At 32.8% G+C, this 21584-nt stretch overlaps 1 protein-coding gene and 1 pseudogene across 1 annotated transcript in view; one reads left to right on the top strand and one right to left on the bottom strand.

Annotated features, from left to right (window-relative positions):
- Positions 1–21584, bottom strand: part of GBE1 (1,4-alpha-glucan branching enzyme 1) — a 235075-nt gene that overhangs the window by 44878 nt on the left and 168613 nt on the right. The window contains exons 11-12 of the mRNA XM_016143897.2: positions 21405–21515; positions 17605–17776 (exon numbers count right to left, since the gene is read on the bottom strand). Of these exons, the coding sequence (XP_015999383.1) occupies positions 17605–17776; positions 21405–21515 (283 nt within the window). The remainder of the gene's footprint in view (positions 1–17604; positions 17777–21404; positions 21516–21584) is intronic.
- LOC118602488 lies at positions 7979–8097 on the top strand (annotated as a pseudogene).

The following is a 21584-nucleotide window of genomic DNA, read 5'->3' as shown; positions in this document are numbered from 1 at the left end:
ATTTGTGTACTAAGTGTACTTATGCATACAAAAATGCTTTATAAACGTTAAAAGCTTAAATAAATGCAACATACATAGAAAATTTGGTGGGAATGTATATAGGAAAAGGGGCATGAAGAATAGGATGTTGTGACTTGGCTATTCGCTGAATGCTAAGTTCAAGGAAAGGAAAAGGGCAATTAAAATGACTCTGGGTTCAACTGGTTATTCAAATAGAGATGATGACACTAATAATAATCATTTTTTAAAAAGCATCATGATTTATAGGGAGAATGATTTCAGTTTTGGATTCAGTGACTTTGAGGAGCCAGCAACATAGAGATCCTAGACAAGCAACTTCAAAATTTATGTTTGTAGCTAAGAGCAAAAGGTTGGATTTGGAGATATTGATTTGGGAATTACCTACAGTAGAGAGACAGCCAAAGCATAGATGAAATTTCTGAGAAAGAAAGAATAGGAAAAAAGAGAAAAGATGCCTAGGATAACATCCGAGGGAACAGAGACACAGTAGGATAAACAAGAAGGAGGCTGAAGAAATTAGGAGTGCGGGGTTGTGGGGAGGGGGGGCATCATGATTGATAGAACAAAGAAGGGTGGGAAGGAAAACATGAGGAAAGTCAAACTGAAACAAGTGATTGACAGAGTTCCAGTGTGGGTGCAGAAACCTGCTAATCAATGATGACCTTGGAAACCAGAGTTTTCCAACTGTAGAGAGCACAGCAGGAAACCTACAAGGGTCTGAGTGGTAAATAGAATACGAGAAAGCAGGGTTAGCACATATAACTACTATAATAAAGTCTGGCAAGGTAGAGGAAAAATCAAAAAAAGCAGTAATTAGCTTCACAGTTTAGTAACATTTCTTCATTTGTATAATGTGCATTTGAAAGAAATGTTTTTACATTTTAAAATATTTTCTCAGATTCTTTTCTTAGTAATTTTATTGTAATTGTAGAAATAATTAAAACGTGTGCCAAAATCATGGTGAAAAGATCTCCAGTCCAGTGTTTACTATTTATATTGCATGTTTAGCCACACTATAAAAAGAGACATTGTTTTAGTTAACTACAATTTAAAAACAAAATAACTTAGGTATCACTAACATACATCATCAAGTTGTAGAGGAAGTACTGCGTAGTATAAAATATCTTATGGTAAGAGTCAGAAAAAAAGCAAATTTTCTATTATTAAAATACAAAAATTATATTTTATAATATTTTATATTATAAAATACATGTTAAGTCATAATAATTATATCTGCCTCTTCCAATTAATCTTCTTAAGACAGAAAATATATTATTGATGAAAATAGTCTTGACTCATTAAAAAGCCAAGAATTGTGTGTACTCAAGGTTACGTAGATAGAAACTATGATTTAAGGAAACAAAAATGTTTATACAAATGGATTTCAATATACTAAATGCTAACGTGTATAAGGATTACATTATTTTCTTCTCCAAGAAAATAGTTTTCATACTATGCATATCAAAATATAGAGATATTTACACTTTTTCCAATTTAAACATGTAGCCTTAAATTCAACCGATTAAAAATGAATGAATATCCTTGTTTTTTACTCAAAAACTGATAGGTGTCTATAGAAAGGGTAATTAGATTTAAAACTTTCAGCTCTTTATCTTAAGCTGTCCGGCCTTTGATGCTATATTAGCTCGGGCAACTCTTGCCCTCATTTAGTCAGGGGCAGCATATATTGGCAAGGGAAGGGAAAAAAAGCGAAGAAGAATGAAAGAACTAAGTTGGATAATAGGCTGGCGGTCACTGAAGACTTTTATTTCACTTTCGAGACATTTAAAAAGTTAAGTCTGTTCATTTTTAGCTACTTGAGAAATATTTTCCAAGGGAATAAGAACTCTGACCAATATTGCCGTTAGGAAGAATATGAGGCCAAAGTCTTTGTTTTATTTTACGCAACAGAACATTTATTTAGTTACATGGGAATGGTTGGGTTAGGAGGAAAATCGTATCTGTCTATCTTAAAAGTAAAATCTATACATCAAACCAGGAACAAATGATTATATTTGAGATAACATTTAGAGATAAACAGAATCTAGCAGGCAACACCTGAGTAGAAGTTCCAGAAGTGATCATGAATAATACAGCATTTCTCAATCTTTTTGTTATTATTGCCCCCCTACCCACCCCCACCTACTCCCTCCACCCCACACAAACACATGCCACACACACACACTCAAGACCCTTTTAAGACATTTTTTTCCCTAATTGCTTCGACTCCATGAAATTTAAATATCACAGCACTGCTTCATATGTGTTTATATGCTGTTATGCTCTGGAGAACAATAATTACTGTAATATTTAAGACTCTTTTTGCCCTCCCTTAACAATCTAGTTTTACACCCCCACCCCTGGTAGTGATATTGTCACCAATGACAATGCATCAAAATAAGGCATGTTTATGAAATCATGAAGGTACATAAATTGCTGAAAATGGGTGCACACATTTACTCTGTGTATAGAAGGCTGTCTGCATTAGGTCAATAAATTTGTTTGATTTCACACCTTCAAAGGGTATATAAAGGGAGCCTACCAGGCCCATGTGATCACTGACCCCCTACCCTCGCCCCTAGAATTTCGTTCCCATCTGTCTTTACAGGAGCTATCAAAGACAGTCTGGCTCCAAAAATGTTGGGAGAGACTAACGAATATCATAGCAGTAGCTTTCCAACTTTGCAAGCAAAATAACATATCTGACTACTTTTATTTACTCTGCTAATATTTATTTGTTCTCATTTATAAGAAACCCCATATACACATGGGATTTAAAAGCCTCCTAATTAGAAGACACAGAGACAGAGAAAGAGAGAGATTCCTACTGGTTCACGTACCTTTCAGAAGACTCTTGCTTTAATAAACAAAATGCCTTTTAAAAAGTCAATAAATGGATTTTTCAGAATGTACCGGGGTTGTTTATTTGTTCAGCATGTAATAATTAAGTTCTTGTGTCATATCACTATTTTAAAGTCTATAGATAGGCATAAAATAAGCTGAGCTTTAAAGAATATTTTTAAGTGCATAGCATTTTCACATTATAATAAAGACAAAGTAACGTAAGGAAAATATACAATGTAGAACTAAGTTTTAACCACATAATATAATTAATATCTTTACTTAAACTATATAAAATATATTAAAATAATCCAAGACATCTGGATGTCTTCCTCTTTGTAGAAACGTGTTATTAAGGCTGACTACTGTGGTGGGAAAGAGAGACTATAAGAAAACTCAGTATAACAACTTCATAATACATTTACTATCTACCTTATTAATTTGTTATGAAGTATGAAATTTTAACTCATGATGCAAATATAATGAAGTATAATGTACATATGATTAAAATATTGAAAATGAGTGGCTTATCTAGTTCTAAAACTTATTTTTGTCATCTCATCCTTTCATCACAAAATGGTCATCTCAGTATTTCTCAAATTGGAACACGTGAATGACGGTGGTTTTGTGAGTGTTGGTAAATCTCAAACACCTATTATTATTATTTTTTTTATTAAAAGTAATTTATAATAGTCTACTATATAATGGTGTGTAATTAAGTTGCAAAGCTGTTTCTGGGTTGTGTCTCCCAAGCTATAAAATTCCTGTATAAAAACTGAAATTTGACAGATATTTTTAAGGTTAAGGTATATGTTTTTTAGTTAGCTGTCGATAGGTTTCCTAATGCATTTTTAAAGGGGAGATAAATATTGGGGAGATAAATATTGCATTGTTGGCATTTCTACAATATATTTGTGAACTGATTATTTGTACTATTGTTTTTTTTTTTTTTTGTAATTTATGCTTCTGCAGGTACAACTTACTTGAAGCAATTTAATTATATGTAAAGGTTTTCATGGAAGAGAAACCAGGTGGTAATTCTGTGAAATATTACAGAAATTTTTAAAATAGCACATTTTTAAATTTCACCACAAGTTGTTCATTTTACAAACTCTAAATTAAAGAAAACTTTTCCAAATGATAGTTACTGAATAATATGAGTTATACAGATACTCTACTTTTCAAAGCTCTAGTTACGCTACATCGCTTTTATGAAAGACCTACATTAGGACCTGTTTTTGCAAACTGAATTTGAAGAGGATTTTTTTCTTTTACAAAAAATAAAAAGGCAAAAGCAAGAATGGCGTCCATTCTTTTTGCAGGGAGGTACACAGGTAACATGAACCCCTATCAGAAAAGTGGCACCACCAAGCTCCTTTCCCAAGAACTACACTCAGCAGCTCAGCATCAAGCCATCAGTTTTGAACTGTGAGCATCTGTGCTTAATCTAGATTTATGGGGTGCATGTGTTAGCATGTCCTAATCAGAAAAGTCTAAGAGAGCTCATAAGAGTGTTACACTTAGTGTAAAAGTGGACATAGCTAAGCATATTTGCTATGATTTGGTAGGTTATTTTTTGAGTCTGGAAATGCTCAATTTTTTTTTTTTCATATGTGTCAATGGTGATTGCTTCTTCACTTTATACCATTTCTGTGTATAAAAACTTTCATAAGAACTCTCTACTTTTGGATAGCAGGGGAAACCTATACCTATACTACTTTATATTTTTTAATCTGCTTAAATCAGGTACCTGGATACTTTTTGAGTTAGGAAGTAAGAAGCAGAAATTGATTCAAACTTGCATAAAGAAACACATCTCTTACATGACCCATATAGAAAAAAAAAAAAAAAAAAACAGCATTCGAGTATTTGATTATTTAGAATATAAATATTCGGTAAAAATAACATCTAAATAATGATATATTTTATTTAATACTACAGAAGTTAGGCAGAATTAGGTAAATATCACTTTTCACTTGAGTTAATGACCAGAGGAATCACAGTATTTGTGTGGCCTTGCAAAATGGCAATTTTATTTTCTTCATAATCTTTAGAAAAATCTTATTTAAAAAATGAAGTTGATGATTTTGAACTCATCTGCAGAGAATACATCTAATTTATTGATTGATGTGGTGAATAGTGTGGAAAGAATTTATACCTATGATTTTAAAGAAATCTGGTGGCAGAAGACCTTGCAATGCTATATTTAGTTTGAGGTGACTGCCCTCTCAAATCTATCTTTCGCCTTTTTAGTAACATATCTAAACTGTGCATCTGACTATGTCAATCTCCTGTAAAATCCTTCAATAGCTTTCTATGACCTGGCCTCTGCTTCTATCTTCAGCCTTCTCTCTTATCATTCCTGTTCTGTGCTAATGTACCCCTCATTCTGTTTCACCTTAGCTTTGCTTAGCCATCATTCCAGTGCATAATGCTTACAGATGTTCCCAATACAGAGGGAAGAAATACTTTAAACTTAACCCCTCTTTCTGCAGTAAGTGTTCCCTGATAGCCTACCAATTCTTCCACTAAGTATTAGTTCAGTCTACTTCTTTCAAGTACTCATGATGCTCAATGCAGATCCGGAAGGAGACATTTACCATCTAACACACCTACATCTATCTGGCATTGTCTGTTTCCTCCCTGGCCAGAGGGTTCCAGGAGCTAATGGTTAGGTCTTCTCTTTTGCTACCTAGTGCCTTGGCTGGTACTTGATGCAGCAGTAATGGCTGAATCACTGTAGAATGAAGTGAACAAAGGAGACTAACAAGAAATTTGTAAGACTGACTCAAAATTTTGAAATAAATTACTTCTCTGTTGTTTCATAGATTACCACACAATGTGAAATTTGGTTCATTGTTTTCCCCTTCGATTCAGCTCCTCTAGAGCAGTGGTCCCCAACCCTTTTGGCACCAGGTACTGGTGCTCCTATCAGAATCTAGTGCCTGATAATTTGAAGTAGAGCTGAGGCAGTGATGCTGATGCTGGGCAATGGCTGCAAGTACAGATGAAATTTCACTCACTTGCTAGCCGCTCACCTCCTGCTGTGCGGCCCAGTTCCTAACAGGCCACAGGCTGCTACAGGTCCATGTCCCGGGAGTTTGGAATCCCTGTTCCAGAGGGACATTTATAGTCATCACTGCCAATGTTAGCATTTGTTTCATTTAAAATAATAACATTGGCTTATACAGAGTAGTGTGTTTAGGAGTCAGACAAAGCTGAGTTCAAATTCTGGCTTCTGTATTAACCTAAACAAGCAATTTAAACTTTCTTTTTCTTCATGTGTGAAATGAAGGTACTCATTCCTACCTCTCAGGGTTGCTACTCACTTAGCATACTGCCTTGCTAAGGGTAGATATTCAAGATATTGTAGCTGTTGTTAGAAGAGTACGATCAATGATTGTCACATTAAGACAAGTCACCCAAATAATCTGCATTTCCCCAACCCCTCAAAGAAAATATAATCCCAAAGAGAAACCTATATTTCTCCAGTGGAAAAAGGAAAAATTACTATATTTTGCAAGGAACTTAGAAAATCTCTCTCTACTATTAAATGAGGGCAGTGTATATAGTTAACTTTCCTGCTGTGTTTTAGAGGGGGATGGTATGAACTGAAGGTGGAGAAGTAGGACTCAGATAATGATCTAAAGTTTACAGCAGAGAAATCTATCTTCTAAATTTGTAGTCTCCTGTTGGCAAGTTGCTCAGAAGAAACGTCAGAGCAGAATATTTGAATTTAGAAGACCCAGCACCACATTCCAAGAAATGGCAGCCATATAGGTCACAAGCTATGGCAATATATAATCAATCACATTTTACATGCTATGATTATAAGGATCTTTATGGCCTGCTTGAATAACATTGGAAGAGACAGCCATTCAGGCTTTGAGACAAACTCTCTGATCAATTCTTTTTGAAAGAAAGATCTATGGGTTTCTTGGTAATCTCTGGAAACCTATGAATAGTTCTTAGAAGCTGAGTCAAATAATGACTTCCTACATAGTAAAACTTGAGAGGATGGAATTAGTGAAGGTGAGAAATGACTCAAGAGCCTAATAGCATAGCAGAAACATTATAAAGTATGAAGAAAACTCACACCATGGGACAGGTGGGGGAGAAGGGGATGCTATTCATTTACTGGCATTTCGTTTAAACGATTCCACCAATAAGATGACGTTATCACTTAGGTGAGCATATGGATTGTATCAGGGAGACTTAATTAATGGTGTAACACTAGGAATTCAGGTTCAGGTCCAGAGATAATGCTCATTGTATATTAATTTATCTTTAGTCACATCTATTATAGCATTCTATTTTTTTCTCCTTAGGAAAATGAGCAGCTTGATAGAGGATTCTGGACCCAGCTGATGCCCTGGATTTAGAGGACTCTTTTAAGGGACACCAGAGCTCATAGATATGAAGTGAGGCTTTGGAGTTATTCCAAAATGCTAGGTAATAAAGTAATAAAGAGGGTTTGATAAAATATCTGTATTTCTAAATAATGTTAAAATATATATTACCTCCATTCTGCAAACTCAACCCTCTACCACTCAACAATGGAGCTGGAGAGGTTTATATGTTATGAATCTCCTTCTAATCCAGGGCTACATGGATAGTGAGTCCATTCATATATTCATATAATATATAAATATATATGCATATAGAATGCACACACATACATCCTTACACGCAGTAGATATACACTATATATATACTACTGTATATACACGGTATGTATGTGTGTGTGTGTGTGTGTGTGTGTGTGTGTGTGTGTGGTGGTGGTGGTAGTAGTAGCAGCAGCAGCAGTAGTAGTAGTAACCTAAGAGCAAAAAATTCAAATATTAATTTTACAAATAACTGTGCTCTTTTCACTGGGACTTATTCTAAGATCCAGGACTACTTTATTGGTTTGTTAGATTAAGAATCCTGCTATGTAGCCTCCAAGTTGAAAGTTCTATTACTGATTATCTCCACCTTGAGGAAACAGAAATGAAAAGAAGATCAAGTGTCTTCCTGTACATGAGAGTTATCTTTGTTTATCATATGATTATATATATTCTCTAAGAGAAAGATCAGTGCCCTAAATGGTAGGCTTTAGTTTAAAATCCATACATAAGTCTACAGCCATGCCACCCTGAACATGTCCAATCCCGTCCGATCTCAGAAGCTAAGCAGGGTCGAACCTGGTTAGTACTTGGATGGGAAACCACCTAGGAATACCAGGTGCTGTAGGCAATAAAAAATAAAAATAAAAACAAATGAATAAATAATAATAATAATGGTAAAAAATAAATTATAATCCATACATAACACATGAGGGATAATATTGCACTAATTAGCATGTCCTTCACAGAAAAAGCATTTTATTTTCCTGGCAAGTCTCTTTAATGAAAAAAAATGACTGAACTAACAGTAATAATTAATATCTCCATTTTTCTGATAGGGTTTTATAGAAATAAACCAATAAGAGAACAGTTCCTCTTTCTGGTGTAAAAGGCTTAGAGACAAAGACCAGAGAGCAGTAGACCTGACTTAGTGGGACTGACTGAGGAGCTGCACTGGGTCTCATACTACTGCTTTAACTTTCTTTGGAACTTCGGTAGGAGGTCAGCCCAGCTAAATATTAAATAGTTCAAAAGAAGTAGTTAACTCCACACCCATTGACAACCATATAAGAAATGCAGGAACCATACAAGTATCTTACCCTGAGACAAAGGCTGAAATAATTAAGGAAAGATAAGTTTAGTTGCTTTTTTTTCCCACTCAACAGCCAGATTATTAGTAGATCCTTTTCCTATTTGTAAAGGGCATGATGTATCCAATTTGGCCAATGTGAGAGAAAAACATGAGTTTTACATCAGAAATGTTCTCTACTAGGTTAAAATGAATTTCTCCAATGTGACCCCTCTCCCAGGTTATAATAATCAACAAGGATTTGGAGGCTCTATTGTGAAACTTGATAGAAGTAAAATTTCTAGTACTGACAGGTATTTAAATCACATGGAGAGAGGGACAGGGGATTCCATCAGTTAGTTTCCAGTGATTCCAGTCTGGATCTGTCTCTGGCACAACCTCCATTTGTCCATTTCCCTCCAACAGTGGGTCTCTATGCCGTGTCTCCACAAATTAAAATCACTTGGTGAGACTTTTTTAAAGTGCTATTGTCAGAGCCTCATGCTCAATGGCTTTAGTCTGAATGGTTGGTGTGGACTTCAGGATTCAATATTTTAAGGCTCTCAAGGTAATTACAGCAGCACTTCCTTAACTTTTAGCACAATATCATATTCATGATAAGTTCTCATTAAATGCCAGCTAAAATTGGTTATCAGTGTGCTATAAATCAAATCAGGGCCATTACTTTTAAGTCTATGCCATTTAAAATAGATGCTATTTGTGTCTCTGAACATTTTAACAGGGCTTCAAGCCATTTACAACAGCTCCTATTGAGAATTCTGCAGTTTTTCACAGCTCAGTTTTATAGACTTCTACTAGTCATGTTACATTCAGTAAACTTGCCTCAACAAGCTAAGAGAAAATGCCCCAAATTAGCACTCCTACTGTTCTGGAGAGCATATTTTGTCTTCCTATAACTGTTTCAATTCCAGCACTTAGCAGGAACACATTTAAATTTTTATTGTATTCCTATCTATCAGGAAAAAAGAATTTACAAGTTTGACACTAAACAATCACAGATGGAAGACTGAAGTAAGATCACACATTTACACTGAAGTATAATGTAGCTATCACTAAATGCAGACTGACACTTAGGACAAAATCCATCCAACTTTCCCTGTGGCTTTAGAGAGAATGTAACATATTCATTAAAGACGGTCCCACAGAATTTCAAATGCCAAAATACAATGTAATCATATTTAGAAAATCCTTCAAATTTAGTAATGAAAATTTCATAATACTGCTGAGAGAGAAAATTGCAAGTTTGTAATTATACTTCTTTCTCCACAGGTATTACTCATTACAGAAACTAGACTAACATCATGGTAATGAGATTCCTAAACAAGAAAGTAGTAAAACATATGTACACTTATCAATGACCCACATTATGAACAAAAAATAGTTTGTTCTCCATCATTTTAGTTTGTTTATAAACAGAGCAAACAATATAACAAAAACAGAAAAGACTTCTGATTTAAATTTTATCTATTTATAAAAATATATTTAAAAAATGTTTCTTAATACCAAACAGGAAAAGTCCAGGAGCAGCCTAATTCCTTTTTGCCTTGTTTGTTATGGGAAGCCCAAGTCCAGTCTCTTGGCCATTGATGGACAGTTGAACTTCCCACATACTGGAATGTATCCCAACTGCCCTTCTATTCCTTCTATATTCCCCTTCTGTACCCTCTTTAATTTCTGTCCTATAGCCGGAGAAGTTTCCTATATCTTTTATATCCTCTTGGAATTCTTTATTTCATCGCCTTAAGAATCACTCGAAAATATTTTTAAAATTCCAAAACCCAGGCTATGACCACGACCAAGTCAACCACAATTTAGTAGTCTTTTTTGTAACTGCCCAGGTCATTCCAATGTGCAATTTTGAGAACCAGTGACTTATTGATTCTCTATCAATTATTTCATAATTTAAAAAATCCTTTCCTCTTTTTGACAGATATGCTAACAAAACTCTAAACCTTGATTGATTATGGCCTTCTAGAAAGTCACAGAATTAAAAGACTGATTCAATGTATAGTCTTGATTAGAGATCTCAAATGAGCGGTCAATATTGCCTAGATATTCTACTATGTTTCTCTAGTATTTTCATACCTGGAGATGTCTATTTCATGCTTCTACTTTTTCTCAAATGCCTCTTACTCCTTCTGCTCTCAAGTGATGACCTCACTGAGAATATAAAAGCTATCATGCATGAACTTCTTCACCTTCACATAATTCCACTTATAACCAACTGGCACCTATATCCAGAAATTGACATGGAAACAATGAGTTTAACTTAAATGAATAAATTAATAAATGAGCAAACAAATCAATGTGTCTCCTTGATTCTAGATTATGTCTGACATTTCACTTTATGCATTAACCTCTGATGTATTGAGGAATATTTGTTTTATGATTACAAGTTTTCAGTTTATTGGACTTCTCGTGCTATGTTATAATAGTGAGACCTTGCTACTTTTGTTGATTTAACTCTGCTAGTTCGGTATATTTTAAATAGGAAATTTAAATCATTTATGTCTTGAGATATGCCCAGGGAGTTATGTGCAGTATTAAAATATCAAATCAAATGAAGGTGTACTCATTTGGAAAATGTTCTTCTATAACACTACAATCCCCAAGAGGAAGAAGAAAATGACAACCGAGAAAGAAAAGCTTCTAGTGCAAGAATAATTCTTACTTTAGTTCAAAGGCTTTCTGAACAAGTGAAATATGAATATGACAGTATTTAAAGTGATTCAGGTCACTCTGCATTTGAATCTCTATCTCTACATGATGAAACTAAAGAAGATGAAGTCAGATCAGGGGAGAAACAAAAATGTCCTTTGAAATAGAACTGGCAGCAAGCTCTCAATAAGAAGACTGAAGTCCTCACCAAACAAAACAAAACAAAACAAAACAAAAAAGTTGTTTAAAAAGATTCTCTTAAAGTTACTAAATAAGATACTTGATTACATAAAAATTAAGAAACATCTGGAGTTAGAAGTCCAATGTAACTTTCTCTTTACCACTGCCTAGTCTATGACAGGGTTACAAAGAGCTTTCTGAAAAGCCACAAAATTTTTCAGAAAAAAAAAAAAAGACTAGCAACTCATTGATGACAACATTTTAATGCATTTTATTTTTTTTTGAAATTCACATTAAATAAACTATTAAATAATATTATTTCCTTTTAAAATTTATGATTAAATTTTCATCATTCTGTTTGGATAGCTGATTCTTAAAATTACATTCTACTTTGTCATATTTTAAATCAGGAAAATATGTGCTTAATACTTAAGTTTTAGTTTATACTTTACTTGATATTTTACAATATCAAGTAAAATATTTAAAACATATAAAAATATTTTATATGCTTATATTTTAAATGAATTACATATTTAGTGTCTTTTTTTTTTTTTTTTAATTCCAAGCAGTCTTCAATTAAAAAAAAAAAATACTATTCGGTACCTTTATTTTGGTATTATACAGAATGAAACCCCAGTATCAGTATTGGTGTTTCTACCTAGTATTATGATCGCTGCACATAGTCACCATCTGCCTGCCTAACCACATCTCTTTGGAGCAGTTCCTGAGGAATCACAAGATGAGGCTATGTATTCACTCCATCTGCCTCAGCTGACTGGACTAGGAAAAGGTAGCACTAGCATGATAGCCAGATAATCACCAGAAAACTGGGCAAACTATGCTCCTATCTTCATTTTCTTCTTCTTTGAATTGCTTTAGCAGTTTATCTACATGCAATTAATATATGTTCATTGAGATCATTCTATGTGTAAAGCAGATGTTTTTTATTTTATATTTATTTTTAGCCACTAATTAAACATTCTTAAAACAACCAATGGTTATAAAAAGTTGCAAGGACATATCCATATAGATTATCAACAATAACACATCTGTATCCTTTCAGGTAGGTACATTATTAATAGAGGGGAAAAAACCCATAAGGCCATTTAAGCATCAATATTAGGTCTTTCTTATTGAAGAGATCATGATATTTTAAAGTGACTGAAAACCACATTTTTCATTAAACTTGCCAATCAATGGATGATCTCTAAATTGATTTCCTTAGGCCCCAGTTTTTTTCAGGTTTAATATTTGAAGCTTAATATTCCCAACTGACTTTAATCTCACTCCACTGCTTCAGTCCTGCTCCTACTTAAACTTTTACTGATTTCGTTGCATGGCTTTCTCGTGCCTTTTATTCTGAGTTTGACTGGCTGAAACAGCTCATAATTTTCACCAACAGTCTCCTAACCCAGTTTCTACATACTGACATGACATTCTCTGCTGATCTCCTTTCACTGCATCTAGTGCATGCAGTAATATAAAGATACTTGTCTGCTTACTTGTCTGTACTTCTTTTTGGGTTTTGAGAGCTTGAGGACAATAACTATTTTCACCTTAGAATATCCACCACTTAGCAATACCTGGTACATACTAGATATATATAAACGTCTGAAGCATGAAGGAATTTTATAGATTGTGTTAAAACACATTCTGGAACATGTTATGTATTTATTAAATTTATAATTTAAATTAACACATATCTCAAATTCACTAACTTTTTAAATTAAACTTGCCTTAAGTCAATCTGTCTTCTCTTTCTCTCTCAATTCTGTGCACAGGTATGCCAGAAAAACATATTAAGGTTTATCCAGTGGTCACACAGATTCATGCACAGACACCATATAATACATAATAAAGCTAACTGATCAATGTGATATTGGCTCATCCTAGAAATGAAAACTAGTTGAGGCAAATCTCAGACCTACTCATACATGAAAGATAAGTAAGGTGTTTTCACAGCAATATTCAGCAAATATCACTATGAATTAGACACACACACAAAATAATATTTACTTGTACTGAGACTAAAGAAATTACTTAATTTACCACGTAATATAAACTGGGAAAATGTCATTTGATTTTTAACATATAGTTATTACCTTTCTCATATTTTTAAGTGGAACTAAATTAAAAATTTCAAGAAACTTTTATGTTAAACAATGCACTATCAGTCAAGATTCTAAAGAAACACTCTTAGATGGGATTGGAAAGTCAGCATTCAGAAACCACATATGTAGTAGAATAACTAATAGTATTAAATATAGTAATAGTAATAAATAGTATTAAGATAGTAATAATAAATTTAATTTAAAATTAAACATATTTAAATAAAAGTTAACTATAAGCTATGTGCCTAGCAACAGTTTGAGTATTATGTATGTATTAATCCTTTCACCTTCAAAACAACCCTCTGAGGCAGGCATTACTTCATTTTACCACTGAGCACACGAAGGTACAAATAATGAGTCATCTTGCCCCTCAGTCATATAACTAGAAAGCTTAGATTCCCACTCAGTTTTCTTAACCACTATGCTCTACATTTTCCCTAAAAGATATTCCTTAGTTATATTTTGGTGGCTAACTTACATATTGATCTAAGAATAATTTTTGTCTAATTTCTCAAAGTTGGAAGTCAGAAGAAAAAGACAACCAGCCAGCTGCTGTCATTTTCTAGTTGTGCAAAGTTAGCCATGTCCCTTTGCCTCTCCTAGTTGAAATTTTAGCAAAATGGGACTGGGAACATCTACCTAGCATACTTTAGTACTCTTCTAACTTTCGCGCCAGTTTCTTTTGAACTAAGACAAAGTATAATGCTATGTCAATATAAATAAATTCTAATGATCGGTGATATAAAAATATAAAAATAATTTAGCCATCCCTGCTTCCTTCTTCTCTATTTAATTCTTTCATAATGATTATGAGAGAAGAGTAAATATATATATATTTTCATTACCAATTAAAATAACCTAGCAAATAAAAATGAAATAATAGCAAATGTTCTTCTTTTAAATAATTTCTTTGAAACTCCAAACTAGGAGTATATAAAACAAAAACGAACAAAACAAATCAGCCAAACTGTTTTTATTCTGAGAAAACCTATTAACTTTATGATTTTTGATAATAGAACACATATTTAAATGCCTAACAAATCTATATAAACATAGTTTATTTAAAAAACAACAAATATGTGCTATTTTATTACTTCTTTTAACTCTTTCTCTACTAGAGTGAAATGAAATTAAAATTCCAGAAGGCTAACAAAGTTTAAAACTGCCTAAAACATGAGTAAATAAACAGGTTGCTCCTCATTTGAAGAATTTCTTAAATTGATCTTTTAAAATATCAATTTTTATATGCCATTTGAAAAATTATATATATGTGTATATATATTATATATATATATATATATATAAATTTGATATCTTTTTTCAGAAAAATGTGAAAGTCTTGTGATATGCTATATGTTATTGTGCTAGTTGCGACTAGTTCCTGGAGATATAATAGTAAATAAGATACAGATGACCTCTATTTTCACTGAGTTTTAATTTTATCAAGGGAATCATCCATTTAATAGTTTTTCAAATGTAATTTTGTAAAGTGCTATGGTAGGTAAATATACAGTACTATAAAAATATACACTAGGAAAACCAGCACAGTTCGAGGCTTTAGGAAAGGCCTCCCTAAGGAAGTGGACTTTTAGATAAAGGATTTGATAAGGTAAGTGAGGGAGTATTTGAGTGGGACAATTCCAGGAGGGAGAATAACAAAATGTACAGAGTTCAGAGTAGAAGGAGGTTGGTACATTCAATGAACTGAAAGAAGGCTTGCTTGGCTGGAGCAGAGTGATTAACAGTAAGACTCATGGGGGGACTATTCAGGCTTATAGGTCAGCTGGAGAACACTGTAATCATTGAAGCCATTAAGCAGAATAGTGACATGATCAGAAAATGAAAAAAATATATATATGTAATATATATTTAAAATACACATATATTTAAAGTCATGATAGCTCATGAAGAAATATAAAATTTCATAAAACATCAATAAGCAGAAATCAGAGCCATTTGGAGATATTTAATTTCAAAGTTTGTAGAGAAATGCAAGATTTATGTAAGAAACTACTATAGAAGAATTTTTTTTTTAAAAAAAGATGCTATGTTGGAGTTAAACATTTAGAAGCCATTTGTTTCAAGGACAAAAGGTAGAATAAAACTTCAAAAAATCTCTGAGTCCTATATCAAAGAATAACCTCAAAATTATATGTGATACCACAAATACGGTCAATTTATAGACCTTATAGAAAGAGATGCAAGAAATGTTTATCGATTGTGTTACTAATAAAAGTTCCATGGGAAGAGTTTCCAAAACAGATGGTCAACCTGCCCTAGGTTGAATATACAGTTAATGTGATAGTAATATAAATATTTCACGAGGTTTATGAAGTTCCTGGAGAACTGTCAATACCCTAGCTGCCCATGATCTGTTTATATCCCCAGGGAAAATAATGACCAAGACTTAGGAAATAGTTCTCATTATGAACTTTCATCAGACCTTCCTTAAATGAAAGTTATCAATATTAAAGTAACTATGGCCATTAAGTCTGTCATCTGAAAATAGTTTTGTTTTACTCTGATGCTTGCTTGGAGCCTCTATTATATGCTACAGGCTAGGACTGTCTTCAACAAAAAAAGGACAGTCTCAAGAAAAGGAGTGTATTAGGTACTTCAAACTATTGACACTCTTGACTCTTTGGTTTAGAGTTCTGAGTTTTAAGTTTATCAGGGTAGTTGTATATTTAATCATTTTTCACAACTTCCAGACTAAAGCAATAGACTGTCAGGATTTCTAGAACTTTCAGATGTAGTAGGCTTCAAGAATTAATTATACAGGACTGACTGCATTAACTCAGAAGTCTTATTTTATTTTGTTTCTTGGGGAAATTGCTTTAGTTTCTAAGCATTGAAGGCAGCCCCTTCTTTTTTTCCTTAAGCTATCTATAGACTGTAATAACTTAATAAACTCCACTTCTGTAAATTAAATAAAGCATTTAAAAATCTCTCATTAACCTCCCTGTTCTCCTTACTTTACATGGCAACATAATTATCAGTATAGGTTCATAGACTCTCCCTTTTTTATCAGAATATAATTAAATAAAATGATTGTACAACTAAGGCCTTACTGGAATGGCCATATTTGTGAGCGATGCTCATTGAGATAGGGAAGAGTTTTTAAGGAACTGAGGCTGATTTCACTTATAGTTAGAACATACGCTAAGTCTGCTCAGGAAATTTGGCCTGGGTTTGGCTGGCATGGTGCAGCCTCTCAGGTCAGGAAGCGTACTTCCTAGCAGGTTAGGAATATTAAATTTTGATGATTCTGAGAGAAGAGGAAGGCACTTGAAGGTATAGTCAGTCATGCAGGTGAAATTCAGCGTACAGTTTGTTGGGCTTGGCTTTCTAACCTCAAGCTAGACGCTTTTAAAAAATTTTAGAAGCTTTTAAAAATCCAATATGTGATTCCTTATAAAAACTGCCAGAAGGAAATGAATTAATCTGAAGTACTAAAGCTTTTGCTGTAGAAAAGTAAGTCAGCCTCCCCTATACATTTACCAGTCTTTCTGTCTCTCTAGCTTAAAAGCTGGCAAAATCTCCTACAACTTGAATGTTCAAATGGTCATTGTTAATCAAATAGAACAGAAAACAGTATTAGTTGATTTCTATTTTTTAAAATAAACAATTCTTTACCCATCACAACATCCTGGGCAATGGCTTTCACATTTATAATACAAATATACTGATGTACAATTATCTCAAAGAAAAGCAATAATATTAGCATAGTATGCTATGGCATAACAATTACCTCTTTCATATGTTTAATGTGCAAATACTATAATAATAAACTTAGGATAATTAAATTCATAATAATAATTTAAAATTTTAAAAATAGTTCTCTACATTTGTCAACAATTTTGAGTAAAATAAAATAACAGCTAATAGACTACTTTTGCATCATCTATGTATTAGTATAACAATCTGAGAGTAATTTAATTTTTGCAGTTAACACATGATGGCATATTAAAAACATAAAGTTGTAATTTTCTATTTTAAACCTAAACAACCAAATCAAAATATTCTACATGATGTATGCATATGTAATATTAGTTAACATTTTAAACATAGATTGTATATGTGTTAAATTCATACTTACCCATGAAATTGAGGTAGCCTTCTCCACCAAGTGCATGAGTAATGAGTCGAATCATTTTATGAAGCTGTATTCCACGATCAATAACCGGAGTAAAAGGGGACAGAACACTCATGTTGGTATACATCTCAGCATCCATCAACCAAAATGCCAGTGTCTTATCCCCAACGAGTGCCTATAGAAATAAAAGTCATTGAGACAAATGCAAAGAGTAGGTACTACATAGCTGTGATTTACACTAAAATAACACGTGGTTACAAATGATAGAAAACAATGGTGAAGAAGTGTGTGAAACAGTACTAATTTCATGTGTTTCCCAATAATTACTTTCTTTGCTGAAGGTGAGCTGGTAAACCAAGTTAAATATCAACACCTCTGTTTTCATGACTGATTTTTATTTTTAAAAGAGCTTGGTGAAAATCTCATAAGTTTCTTAACTATTTGTTATACCTGAAATGATGCTTCAAATTTTTTGAAATTGTAATAAATATTTATTATAATGTTAAGAATACTACATGGATTGTTAAAATACTTTGCATACCATGAATTTATTTGTTTTAAAAGAATGTAAGAGTATCTAAAAATATTTATATGTATATATATATTTATATGCACTTATATATGTATAGGTATTTATATATAATATGTATATAAATATATTAAAATAGACTCTCCTCCCCTTCAGCAAGGCTTGATGACTTTTTCTTAAAACATAAATATTGCTTCTCATTGTGTTTGCCATTTAATCTAAAATGTGTTTGTTTCACATAAAAATATAATATTCATAAATGGGGCAGGCAACTCAGAAACACCCTGAGTAGGAGAAGAGAGGCCTCTTAATCTGCATTATTCATGGATAAAAACTGCTAATACAAAGTGTTCTTCATTGGAAATACACATACACACCACACACACACACACACACACACACACACACACATAGTGAAATATATAATAGAGATTAAACTATGATCTCATTACCCATTGCGATTATTTTCATTTTCAGAAAAAACATTTTACTTACAAATCTGTTATAATCTCTAATCTATTTTGATTAAAATGACTTGTGTTTAAAATACTGTTATGAGAAAATCTACTCAGCTGTGGGACTTGTCCTTCGTTTCGAGGGCCAAGAAAGAATTGACTAAGAATATGGTTCTTGCCACAAGAATTTTGTGTTTGATTAGATGCTAACTGTTATCTGTATTACATGAGCTCATGTTTTTTTTTTTAACTTTATCAAAGCAATGTCTTTGTTCTCTAACTTTTAGGTAATATTTTAACTCTAAACATACAAAAAAAGAGGTGTACTATTTTGTACTGAATTGTGCTCCACGCTCCAATTCATGTTGAAGTCTTAACTGATAATGTGACTATATTTGGAAACAGAGCCTTTAAAGAGGCAATCAAGGTTAAATGAGGTCATAGGATAGGGTCCTAACCTCATGAATAGTGTCTTATATAAAGAGGAAAAGACACTAGGGTTGAAGGTACACAGAAAAAGAACACATAAGGACACAGAGAGAAGATGGCCAACTGCAAGCCCCGGAGAGAGGCCTCAGGAAAAACTAAACCTGCTGATCCCTTGATCTTATGCTTTTCAGCCTCCAGAGCTATAAGAAATACACCCTGTCTGTGGTATTTTGTTATTAAAGTCTTAGCAAACTAATATATGTACTAATAAAGTGCAGCTTCAATCTGACATATAACTTAGAGTTTATATAAGCTTAGTTTGGAAATGGGCTACACTGCTAAAAAACATTTGAAAACAATGCATATAAGATATAAATATATTTGCTAAATTGTATTAGACAGCACTATTTCTTAAACAATTTGTCTTTTCTACTTGTTTTGAATTCTTTAATTATATTTTTACTACTATAATCTCTGATTCTGTCGTAAAATCATTTTGATAACTTTTCTTGGATTTTTGCTATGATGTATATGTTTCTATATTATTCATTTTATAAATATACAGATTTATAATTTTTATCAGATTTGTATATTTGCTTTTAGAAAGAACTAGGCAACTTGCATCTTTCTGTACATTTCTGACAATTTGTAATACAAGACAGAATTTCCTAAATCTTTAAAGTATGAAATAATTCTTGGTAAATCTATAATGCTTCTGTATATTTGAGAAGAAAATTATGAAAGTAATCTAGCAGTTTAATCTAAAATTTGTTTATTACACTCATTTATTATTCCATTCATTCATATAAAATTAGCATGTACTGAAAGCTCAAAATGCGCTACAACTGCTAAGAGTTTTCAGTAGAAAGATATAATTTATGTATGTATTTTAGTTTTCATATTGTTATGTGCTTGGTGAGTGGTTCCCCCGTCCTTAAAATTAATATTATTTATTTCTTTTTTGTTATATATAATATTTTTTTAAATATTTATATGATGTGGTCTATGGCTAATTTAATTTGAAAAAGTCAGCAGCGACCCAATTTGGAAAATACAAAATTTAGAAAATGTCCAGTTTATGAGTTAGCAAACTTTCTATAAAGACCAAATAGTACATACTTTAGGCATTCTGTGACACATTCTTTGTATCAACTACTTAAATCTGCCATTATGGCTCAAAACATCCATACACAAGATGAAAATGAATGAACATGGCTGTGTTCCAATTTACAAAAACAGAAAACAGGCAGAATTTGGCCCATGGGCCTTAATAGCTTACTTCTCATCTACTTACACTTTCTTAATAGAGGACACACCTGAAAAACCACTCGTTTACCTTAAATGGTTAATTTCTGCTGAAATAATAGAAAACTTATTGTCAGAGCTTCAATTTTCTTAGTACATATATTGCATATAATTCAAAACTTTTTACTCTCGTTTTTAATGTATAAAAATCACATTTTATGTTGTGTATTTTTCTGAGGATTAATATAGCTTTAACTAACTGACCTTTCCCCCCATTTATTTATGTTCACTGAGTTCCTAGTAGGAGTAGTCACAGTACTGAAAATACAAAAATATAAAAACAAATTTTCTGCCTAAAACATGAGAGCACAGAGAATGGAACAACTATTCTTACCCTACACAACTAGACTAAGGCTTCAGGGAGAATATGATATCTGAGCCAGAGCACTAGGTCTTTTATAGGAGCTTCCTAGGTGAAACAGGCATTAGTAGGTATGTGAGGGAAAGTACAAGATTGGAATGCGGGTGACCTATTCAGGAATGGATGAGAATTTTACAGTATTAAAGAACAGAATGCTTAGGGAGTTGAACAGAAAATGAAGGTAGAAACTTCTTTGTCTCAGGCCATGATATGCATGGCCCTGATTCAATGACAGGCTTCACTCAAAAGATCCAGGTTGACAAAATAAGCTTTCCACTTTGGAAACTACCTCAGACTGCATTAGAGAAGATGGACTGAATCTGAGGGGATAGTAATCAATTAGCAGCAGATTTTAGTGACTGAGTAAAAAAGATGAAAAGCCTGTCCAAGGCATAAAAGCAACCTCTAGAAGGAAACCTAAAATGGGAATTAAAATGAACCTGGACAGAACCAATACTTCATCACAACCAAGAAAAACAGGTAAGATAACACTTGCAACTGTTATTTACAACCTTTTAATTAGTTTGGAAGGATAAAAATGGCACTGCACTTTGAAGCTGGAATCTCTAGATCTATAAAATAATTTTAAAATGTTATTCAAGTATAAGTAAATTTCACATTGATATAGATGGATATGTTATATTAACTATTAAATTATAGAAATTTGTTTTTAGATATTTTAATACAAACATAGAAATATGAATTTACAATCATATTGATTTACCTGATCATGACTCTCTGCATAAGCAATGCACTTTTCAAGGTAGCGTCTGTTTGTGAGTGTGTGCACTATATTGCCCATATTCCAATCTTCATCTTTAAACTCTTTAAGTAGCTAGATGCAAGAGAGAAAATAATTTGCATAAACCATTATCATTCTTACATTAAATCCTAACCTGAGGGA

This window comes from Rousettus aegyptiacus, unplaced genomic scaffold, assembly GCF_014176215.1.
Source record: "Rousettus aegyptiacus isolate mRouAeg1 unplaced genomic scaffold, mRouAeg1.p scaffold_m13_p_4, whole genome shotgun sequence".
NCBI classification, from domain to species: domain Eukaryota; kingdom Metazoa; phylum Chordata; class Mammalia; order Chiroptera; family Pteropodidae; genus Rousettus; species Rousettus aegyptiacus.
The sequence above is the reverse complement of the archived record's forward strand: the minus strand, read 5'-3'. Positions and strand labels throughout refer to the sequence as shown.